General features: G+C 42.3%; 1 protein-coding gene across 1 annotated transcript; it reads right to left on the bottom strand.

Moving 5' to 3' along the window:
- Positions 1 to 4,142: 4,142 nt before the first annotated feature.
- On the bottom strand, positions 4,143 to 10,182 carry LOC131994762 (uncharacterized). Its single transcript, XM_059361640.1, has 2 exons — positions 6,908 to 10,182; positions 4,143 to 4,608 (listed from the first exon to the last, which is right to left on the bottom strand). Exons 1-2 carry the CDS (start codon positions 10,180 to 10,182, stop codon positions 4,143 to 4,145), a joined length of 3,741 nt encoding a protein of 1,246 aa, XP_059217623.1.
- Between the last annotated feature and the right edge of the window lie 760 nt (positions 10,183 to 10,942).

Raw genomic sequence — 10,942 nt, 5'->3', positions numbered from 1 at the left:
TTGTATGTTGTACATATATATATATGTGTTATGAAAAATAAATTTCGTAGGTTCGGAAATTTTGTTTCTTAACCATCAAGTATCCGAAATTCACTAAAAAATATATGTGGTATAGAGCCTGAGCGAATGATTTCTTTGCTTTATTGAGTGAGAACCGTGTATATGACGATGTTGGTAAAAAGAAAAGTATCGGGAGAAAAACAGGGAAGGGAAATGTCTATTCCGCAGACGTGAAAGATATTCCGGAGCCAGAACGAAGTGACTAAAAGTTAAATTTTCTATCCAGCAAAATACTTAGTTAGTTTGCGCTTTCAATAAATGGAACATTCTCTTTTCTCATGGAGACAGGTGCCACTATGGGTAGCTCGTATATCCTGCATAAACTTCCCTCCCAGACGGATTCACGCCAACACCACTTTCGGTAGCCCACTTTACTGTCGTTCGTATAGCTTCCTGAAGTAATTCTCTTAGAGTTCTGGGAAACAAAATTTGTATATTCTTTGACAGGAAGTAGTGAGACTAGTAGATGGTGAAGGGTTGTTTCAGTGCTTACTAAATTCATGTTGCTGCCGTTACAGGCGACCTCAAGATATGTTTCTATCAACCTCTCTAGAGTCTTCCGCATAAAGGATGACAGACTAATAGGACGAAAATCTATCGCTTTCGTGTGGTAAGGTTTTCCTGCTTTCAGAAAGAAAATGTCCTTGGTGCCCCTCCATCCCACAGATATATGGGGCATATTGATAAAAGCAGAGTAAATCCCCTTAAGCCAAGTAGCCAGTCTGTTGGACACAACTTTTAATTCAACCGGTGATACATCATCAGGGCCTGGCGGCTTAGAGGAGTCGGTACTTTCTTATCGCCCAAAGGATTATCGACTCAGACACAATTTCTCCAATAACCTCCGACGGATGCATACCAGTGACAACCTTTGCTAGGGCCCCGCTGTCCGTTTGAGAGTTTTCCCAGAAATGTGTATCAACGAGTAGACCTAGTGTTTCCAAGATCATTCATTTCTGCTTTCAAGACACTAACAATCATAGAGTATTTTGAGAACTGAACTTTTCGTTTAAAAATACAACATTGTATGAGACAATTGAGAACTGAGTAAAACTGATAAACAAGACACCAAGTAAAGAGATGAAAGTAGGCATAAAATGAGCTCTTCAGCAAAAAGAACGATTGATTCGGATTTCAGTGAGTGCAGAAACATGGGTAAAGACACACACACACGCCTAGTTTTTTATACCCACCACCGAAGGATGGGGGTATATTCATTTTGTCATTCCGTCTGCAACACATCGATATATCCATTTCCGACCCTATAAAGTATATATATTCTTGATCAGCGTAAGAATTTAAGACGATCTAGACATGTCCGTCCGTCTGTGCGTCTGTGCGTCTGTCCGTCTGTCTGTTGAAATTACGCTACAGTCTTCAAAAATAGAGATATTGAGCTGAAACTTTGCACAGATTCTTTTTTTGTCCATAAGCAGGTTAAGTTCGAAGATGGGCTATATCGGACAATATCTTGATATAGCCCCCATATAGACCGATCCGCCGATTTAGGGTCTTAGGACCATAAAAGCCACATTTATTTCCCGATTTTGCTGAAATTTGGGACAATGAGTTGTGTTAGGCATCCTTTGTCAATTTGGCTGAGATCGGTTTAGATTTGGATATAGCTGCCATATAGACCGATCCTCCGATTTGGGGTCTTAGGCCCTAAAAGCAACATTTATTATCCGATTTTGCTGAAATTTGGGACAGTGAGTTGTGTTAGGCCCTTCGACATCCTTCGTCAATTTGGCTTAGATCGGTCCAGATTTGGATATAGCTGCCATATAGACCGATCCTCCGATATAGCGTCTTAGGTCCATAAAAGGCGCATTTATTGTCCGATGTCGCCGAAATTTGGGACAGTGAGTTAGGTTAAGCCCCTTGACATACTTCTGCATTATAGCACAGATCAGTCCCTATTTGGATATTGCTGCTACATAGACCGATCTCTCGGTTAGGTTTTGAGCCCATAAACGTCGCATTTATTGTCCGAATTTGCCGCAATTTGGGACAGTGAGTTGTCTTAGGCCATTCGACATCCTTCTTTAATTTCACTCAGATCGGTTCAGATTTGGACAATGCTGCCATACAGACCGATCTTTCGATTTAATGTTTTGGGTCCATAAAAGGCGCATTTATTGTGCGATTTCGCCGAAATTTGAGACAGAGAGTTAAGTTAAGCCAATCCACATATTTCTGCAATTTGGTCTAGATCGACCATGATTTGCATAAAGCTGCAATATAAACCAATATCCCGATTTAAAGTCTTGGCCCCAAAAAAAGGCGCATTTATAATCCGATTTAACTGAGATTTGACACAGTGACTCCTGTTAGGCTTTTCGACATCCATGTTGTATGTGGTTCAGATCGGTTTATTTTTAGATATAGCTACTAAAAAGACCAATATTTTGCTATACACAATTGAACAATGACTTGTACTTATTAGTATTTGGTCCAAATCGGATCATATTTCGATATAACTGCTATAGTATGCAATTTTCACCGGATTTTGATGAAAGGTGGTTTACATATATACCCGAGGTGGTGTGTATCCAAAGTCCAGTACTTCCAGTCTGTTCCTTGTAATAAAGTTCGGGTTTTCATCCATTATTATAAATCGCCAAATAGCAACTTATGCCCTCTGCACCTTCTTTCACTCTCTTATTTTATCTAAGCCCCATACTGTCATGTCAAGGTATGGGGTTATTTTTGGGGGTGAAGTAGACGCCCATATATTGTACCAGATTCGTGATCTAGTCTCAAATACCTTTCATTTGAGCCAAATGTTGAGCCTCCATTTGAAGGATTTTGGAGGTGGCGCGGCCACCTAGATACCCTAAATAAGGATACCAATTTTCTGTTTTTGAGTTATTATAAACAAACCAAATTTCGCTAAAATTCCTCCACTCATTTCCGAGATCTGACATTTTTGAAAATAGGGTAAAGGAAGGGTGCACCCATTAAAGTTTGGATGTTAGATCAACTTCAATCTTTTGGTTTTGGTGGTAGATTAAAGTTGTCAAACCTTTTGCCCCGAAAGTGGATATTAGATTCAAAGACCACATTTAAGCTACTTGTTGTTATAGTCGGTATATATGTTTGGTTGAGGGGAAGCTTATAAGCTGAGACGTCCCTGAAACACTAGGCCGTAAAATAGATACCAGATTTGAGCTGCTTTTTGCCATAATCCACAAATATGTTCGGTTTGACGGGTATGTACGGTGGGGCGGCCACCCACGCACTTAGGCCCGGAAAAATATCAGCATCGTGCTCTACTCTCAAATTTATTTTTTTTTTTTGAGCGCCAATTGCCATTGCTTTGGGGGGAGTTTATGGGGCGAGACGACCCCCAAACACTTGGCCTCAAAGTTGGATATCAAATTTGTTTTCTACTATCAAATACCTATCATTTGTGACCCTTATTGCCATAGTAGGTCGGTTTGAAGGGAGTTTAGAGGGCGGACACTGAAATAAATTAGCATCGTGCTAGAGCGATATTTTGTTTGGCCCCATAATGTCAAACATTTTGAAGGTGGCTGAATAGCTTTGGGGGGGGGGGATTCCAAATATATGATGTAAAGCGAAGGTCGTAGATGAGTGGACTGTATGTAGCAGCTTGTTATTCCTCAGAGTTGGGGAATAACAAGCAAAGAAATAGAATACCCACAGCAACACCGCAAAGGAGTAAAAAGCAAAACACAAGTTTGGTTTCAGTAAAACGTTATAATATGTAAGTTTATTTAAATAGGGTTAGTGGGTTAGGTAGATGTTACGCTAGGGAAAGAGATGAAAAGAGGAGTTAGAATCTTCAAACCTTACCGATCGAACGCTGATGACCAAGTGTTTGATGGTAAGTTTCTAAAAAGGGCATGTAGTCAGGAATGTTCTAATTCCATATCATTCCTTTAGTACAAACTGACATGCCTTTTAGCATTCTATTACAATCAGAGTTGGGAAGTACAATTTAACAATTTAATTCAATTATAATTCAATGGTACAATTAAATTCAAGTATTCAAAACAAAAAACAAAATATAAAATCAAATGTTAAGGACAGGATTGTCCATGCCGCCGGCCTTGCATCTACGCAACATCTTCGCAGATAACTGTTGCCACACATTTCAGCGCCTCAGCGAGCAGCTGTTTCTGCAGCAGCTCAGACGGCTTGATTTCTGGTCGTTGGCTTCTTGTCCTCAACTTCTTGCGTCTGGGGGTGGCTTCAGTCGTCGCTTTCTTCGTGTAGCGGTTGGCAACTTTGGGGCTTACATATGCTGGTGTGAGGGCGGTAGGAGGCACCGGAATTTGTGGGTGCAGCATCGTATGGTGCTGGTAGCCGCATTTTCGACAGGTGGCGGCTGAGTGGCAGTCCTCCACCTCGTGACTCCGGGCCAGGCAGTTCATACAATATTTGTGGTTACGGACGGTCACCCTCCTATCTGCCACCGTCATGCCGCAGAAGATTCGGCAGTAGCGGAGCGAGTGCCTCTCCAAACAGATGGCGCACTCATAAATCTTGTTGAGATTCATTTGCTTTGAGCCCATTTTTTTTCTGGAAATGAAGAAGGTAAGTAAGGTTTTTACGGATTAGAAGAAGCCAATGAAATGAGGTGAAATGTGGGGTTAGATGAGGGTTAGATGTGGATTTAAGCGGTGATGTTAGTGTTATTTAAGGCGAGTATGAATGGGAGGAAGATTATGATAGTGATGAGTCTAATGGATCTTGGTCCAAGAGAGGTAAATAACAAAGTTTGACTATGGGACGAGTTATTGTACCAGACGATATCCGTATATCCGCGACTCGAGTATTGTCGTCGGATCCTGGATGAGTCCGGATTATTCTCCCTAAACGCCAGTCGTTAGGAGGTAGCAGGTCATCCATGACCACGACCAAATCGCCTATCTTCAAGTTCCGATCCGAACCTTTCCACTTATATCTCTTATGGAGTGCCTTAAGATAATCTTCCCTCCACCTTATAGCGAATTGGTGATGAAGGGCTTTGAGTTTTGTCCATCTGTTGACCAGGGACAACCTCTGTGAATCCTGCTCAGGAAATGCCATGATAGGGGACCCCTTAATAAAGTGGCCGGGTGTCAAAGCCGTCAAATCACTCGGATCAGCAGAAATCGCTGATATGGGTCTGGAGTTGAGAATTCCCTCAATACGGGCAAGAAGAGTAGCAAACTGCTCGAAAGTGAATCGGTGAGCCCCAGTAATTCTCTTAAAATGGTGCTTAAAGCTCTTCACTGCGGATTCCCACAATCCGCCCATATGCGGTGCGTAGGGAGGAATAAACTGCCATTCGAAGCCATGACTGGAGTACTTCTCGGCTATATCGTCTGCTGAAGTCTTCACGAAAGTCATGAATTCTCTTAGCATTTTTCGGCTGGCGCCGACGAAATTTCTACCATTATCGGAAACTACCCTCTGGGGTAGCCCCCGCCTTCCGACGAATCGTGTGAATGCAGCCTCAAATGCTGCAGAAGAGAGCTCGGAACATGGCTCTAAGTGTATTGCTTTCGTCGCGAAACAGACGAAAACGGAAGCATATCCCTTTACCATGGGGGAGCGGCGTAAAGTAGAGCTTTTAAGCTCGAAAGGCCCTGCAAAATCGACTCCAGTAATGTGAAAAGGAGGAGTCAGAGCGCATCTCGAAGGAGGTAGTGGAGCCATGATCTGAGCACATGGTCTATGCTTAAAAATGATGCACGTCCTGCATCTGTGTATGACGCCCTTTACCCTAGGCTTGAGTCTAGAAATATAAAACTCCGTTTGGACCATTCTGCACATAAGTGTGCAATCGGCATGAGCCAGGAAATGATGTAAATGGAGTAGGTACAAGTGGCATAATCGGGAATTTCCGGGTAAGATCACGGGATGTCTCTCATTATATGGAAGAGAAGAATCAGCCAGTCGTCCATCAACTCGCATGACCCCTTCGCGATCCAGAAATGGATTCAACACCTTTAGTGAACTTCTCTCGCTTATTGCCTCGGACTTGCCTAACAGGTCGTATTCATCATGATAAAATTTCCTTTGAGACAGTGAAATTAGGCGAATCTTAGCAAATTTCACTTCCTTATGCGAAAGATATAAAGAAGTATTCTTCTCGGTAGAGCGATATCTACTAAGACAGTTGCCGTAGAATCGAAAAATATAAGAGACCACCCTTAGAGACCGAGTATAAGAAGAAAACCTCTGCAATATGTCGGATTCTTCATTCGTCTCGTGAAATGTCTGTACCTTCGAACGCCTTCCCAACTCCGGCGACTCCAAGGGATTGTTCCTTGGCCATGACGAACTTGGTTGAGTCAGCCAACATGGGCCATTGAACCATAGAGGGTTCATATTCAAATACTGAGGTGTACATCCCCTCGTGCCAAGATCGGCAGGATTATCATGCGTCGGGACGTGACGCCAAACACCATTAGGGACAAGATCGTGAATCTTTGAGGTTCGATTAGCAACATATGTCTCCCAAGACCAAGGCGGCTTTGAAAGCCAGCCGAGTACTATCGAAGAGTCCGTCCATAGAGTTATGCTGCTGATCTCGTAGTCGCATGTAGATAAAACATAATCGACCAACTTGGCAAGGAGGTATGCACCATTCAGCTCCAGCCGTGGGAGACAAACAGGCTTAAGAGGCGCAACCTTGCTTTTGGCGACCAGAAGATTAGAGAAAACCACAGACTTCTCGTTCTGACATCGCATATAAACGCAAGCGCAGTATGCAGCTTGTGAAGCGTCTGAAAATCCATGGATTTCTATGACGTCGTCAGGGACAAATCTAATCCATCTGGGTATAGAAAGGCTCTCCACGTGATATAGATCGGAGACAATTGCATCCCACGCAAGCTGAGAATCCCTGCCGAGAAAGTCGTCCCATTCAAGTCCTTCTAACCACAGTTGTTGCATAAGAATCTTGGCCCTAATAATAATAGGTGTGATCCAACCAGCGGGATCAAATAGCTGGGCAATTGCAGAGAGAATTTTGCGTTTCGTCATTTCATGACTTGACTCAACGGGTTTGACGGAATAACCAAAAGTGTCAGTTAAAGCGTTCCATTTGATTCCCAGCGTCTTAGCTGAACTTGACTCCTGGAAGCGTAAAAATTCAGAATCGTAAAGATCCTCAGGTGAGAGATGAGCCAGTAGCTGATTATCGTTGGCAATAAACTTCCTAAGGGGAAATCCTGCTTGTTTCAAAACCACAAGCAGGTCCTTCTGGGCTTGGACCGCTTCGTCCACAGAGAAGCCTCCGGACAATATATCGTCGACATAGGTTTCTCGTCTGAGAATACCTGCGACATGAGGATAATCGTGTTCTGAATCTGACGCCAGTTGTAACAGTGTACGTATAGCGAGAAACGGAGCGCAATTTACGCCAAAAGTGACGGTCCTAAGTTGATAGTCCTTAACCGGACCATTCGCTTCGGGTTTAAACAATATCCGCTGGTATGGTCTGTCGTGGGGATGAACAAGAATTTGTCTGTACATTTTCTGGATGTCTCCACAGAAAACGTATCGGTACTTCCTCCAATTGAGAAGCACAGAAGTCAAATCAGACTGCAATGTGGGTCCTACGTGAAGTACATCATTCAATGAGTAGCCAGACTTTGTCCTTCGAGAAGCGTTGAAAACAACTCGGACTTTCGTCGACTTGTGCTCAGGGCGTACAACGGCGTGATGGGGTAAATAAAAAGAGTTAAATTTACCCTCCATGGATATCTCACGAGAAGACGTTTCTTCCATGTGATTAAGAGTCAGATATTCGCCTAAAACAGCGTTGTATTGAGATTCTAATTCGGGTTCTTTCGAAAGATTTTGCTCCATACGATTATACTGAGCAAGAGCCAAGAATCTAGACGATCCTAAATACAAAGAGTATGAGAATTCGTCTTTGAACGGTAACCTCACCATATAACGACCGTCCGATATTCGAGTTGTAGTTTTCCTGTAGAATTCTTCACAGAACGCATCAGAATCTGAGACGAGAGGAGACGAGGGTATTTCTTCCTGTTCCCAAAACTTCCTGAGAAGATCGCTTATTGCGGGTTCTTCTGGTTTGAGAACGTTCACAGAGAAAGAGAATACAGTTTCAGCTCGCATTGGGCCACTGAGCACCCAACCGAATATAGTATTGTATGCTGAAGTGTCACCACAAATATTCTTCTTGATTCCTTCAATATTGATGAAACGTTCGGAATCATTGCCAAGAACTAAATCAATTTGGGCTGATTTATTAAAATGGGGATCCGCCAGATCGAGATCTTCTAAATCTGAAGGATGTGGTATTTTGAATGAGTAAGACGGTAAACGTCTGGTTAATTTTGGCAGCACAATTGCTGAAATAGTGAAACGTACATCGTGTTTTTCGGATACCACCACTAATTGACATTCTTTGTCAGAGATCTGAGTTTGTTCTCCAATACCGAAAATTTCGAATTGGGCTCTAGTAGTGGGAATTTGTAATAAATTCTGAATTCGTTTTGAGATAAATGTTCGTTGAGAACCCGGGTCTATTAGGGCTCTAACAGTGAATAATTCTCCCTGATGTTCAATTTGGACTAAAGCTGTCCTTAGAAGAATCATATCGTTGTTTGAGGCAAAATTTGCTTGAACACCGGAAGGACGATTTTGTCTTGATGTAGAAGGAATATCGTCTTGTGACTGATAATTTGGTTCTGCGTCACTTGACTTCGTCTCGGAAGTTTGTGGTTGAGAGACATTATTGTTGTTATCAGTGGTTTTCCTAAGATGGAGAAGACTGTGATGTGCTTTGTGACAAATAATGCATGTATTTTTGCTTTTACAACTTGCTTTTAGATGGTTTGAAGCCAAACAATTATTGCAAATTTTATTCTTGTAGACAAAGTCTATACGCTGTTGTGCTGTAAATTTGCGAAAATCTGGGCAAGTCCTAATTGAATGTTTGGAAACACAAACAGGACATGACGAATTTAGTTTCTCTTGGGAGTGATACGTTTGAATTTTGGCAGATGAGTTATTTGGTGACTGAGTCTTGGCAGAATTTTGAGACGGGATGTTATTCTGTTGTTTCGTAGACTTAATGCTGGTGATGCGTTCTACAACCTCGAATCTGTTTATGAGGAACTCGTCAAGTTGGTTCCATGTCGGTAAATCTCGGTGGGATTTCAAAGATTGTTCCCAAAGAGAAAGAGTTTCATCTGGTAATTTCGTCGATACCAGATATATCAAAATCGGATCCCAACTTTCGACGTCAACGTCAAGTGTCTTGAGAGTACACAGACAATCATTTACTGCCGATTGGATTCTCTGAATGGAATCACTATTCTCTACTGTTGCTGTAGGAATATTAAAAAGCATCTTCAGTTGATTGTCAACAAGCACACGCTTGTTTTCGTAGCGGGATTTCAGAGCACTCCATGCTATGTCGAAATTCTCGTCACATAAGGTGTACCTTTTGACGATTGCACCAGCGGCACCTCTGGTTTTATTCCGCAAATGGTAAAGTTTCTGAGCTTTCGTTAACTTGGGGTGGTTAACATAGACTGCCGTGAACATATCACGGAATGACGGCCATTCCTCGTAGCCTCCTTTGAAAATCTCAGTGTCACAAGGCGGTACCTTAATGCAGCTGTTTGAGACTTCCAGAGACGTGTTTTGAGGAATATATTGCTGTTGTGGTATATAACTGGGGATAAGACTGTGTCTCGTAGACTGTCTAGTATTCCCGCTAGCTATTTTGAGAATATCCAGAATTTGAGATCTGGCTGTGTAATACGCCTCAGAACTGGCGTTGAAATTTATCTTCGCATTTTCCCTGAAGTCCCTGGTGTTCGAAGACCTTGGAGACAGCATAACACCTTCATAAGTTGCCTGTAGCCTTTGCCAACGGCTCTCCAAGTCCTCTAGTTTCACCTCCAAAACCGAGTCGGTTTGGTCAGAAATGTCACTTTGTTCAAATTGTGTACAAAATGAGATCAAGTGATCACAATCGAACAAAAATTTATCGTTGTTGAGGGAAGTCTCCATAGATGCACCGGTGGAATTACTGTGGTCAGTAGACCCCGATGTCGGATTGGTATCCATACATCCAGTGTCCCCTGTGCCGGTCTTAGCACCTTTAGTCGTCAGACTCATCTCGAAAAAAGGGAAGAACAGAACTGTACGACAATGACAAATATGATATGGATGGAGTCAGCTAGAAGAAGAATCGATATCTCGTAGGTTCACCAAAAAAAGATCTTCGCGCGAATCTGTATGGCTTTTGAACCCCAAGCGTGATGTGATCCGTTGAATGAGAAACTGTTATTTTAATTGTAAGTGCAATCAAAATGTAGAGCGATCAGGAAATGTAAGCTGCAGAGCGGGAATGCAACGAATTGCCAAAAAAATACAACTTACAAATGCCAACAATCAATGTAAAAATAGTCTCACTCAAAGCAGAATGCAAAGTCGAAGAATGTGGGCCGATCGGGGTGATGCAATGGATTGCGAAAATTCTGTGAGGTACAGAATTACCAGGAGCAAATGGAAGAACAGATCCCTTCTTCTATGCAAAGGTTTGATCCTGAAAATTGTAAGTGACTAGCGGGAATGCAACGAATTGCCAAATATGTACCTTACAATTTCAAAACCACAAGAGTTGTCGAGATTTGAAAACGTTAGGCCTTCGTAGAATCTCTCCATCAAAGGTGGAAGAATCGAAATCCCAGTCACTGAGAATTCCTGAGATAAAAAATTCATAAAAGGCAGCCAAACCCTCCGCTGCAAGAACTCTCGTGGAAATCCAATAAAGGGCTATAAACTCCTATCGAGCAAGAATTCTTGGGAAAGGTACGATAAAAAGTAGTGAAATTCTGCTGGAGTAAGAATTATCGTAGTAAAATGCAGTGAAATA

Source organism: Stomoxys calcitrans, chromosome 2, assembly GCF_963082655.1.
Source record: "Stomoxys calcitrans chromosome 2, idStoCalc2.1, whole genome shotgun sequence".
In the NCBI taxonomy this organism is placed as follows: Eukaryota; Metazoa; Arthropoda; class Insecta; order Diptera; family Muscidae; genus Stomoxys; species Stomoxys calcitrans.
Note: the sequence above shows the minus strand (reverse complement) of the source record. Positions and strands in the feature narration are given on the sequence as shown.

Coding starts and splice junctions, on each gene's coding strand:
- LOC131994762 (XM_059361640.1), bottom strand. CDS start 10,182: ATGAGTCTGACGACTAAAGGTGCTAAGACCGGCACAGGGGACACTGGA. Junction 4,609..6,907: donor GGCAGGGATTCTCAGCTTGC/GTGGGATGCAAT, acceptor CTTCATTTCCAG/AAAAAAAATGGGCTCAAAGC.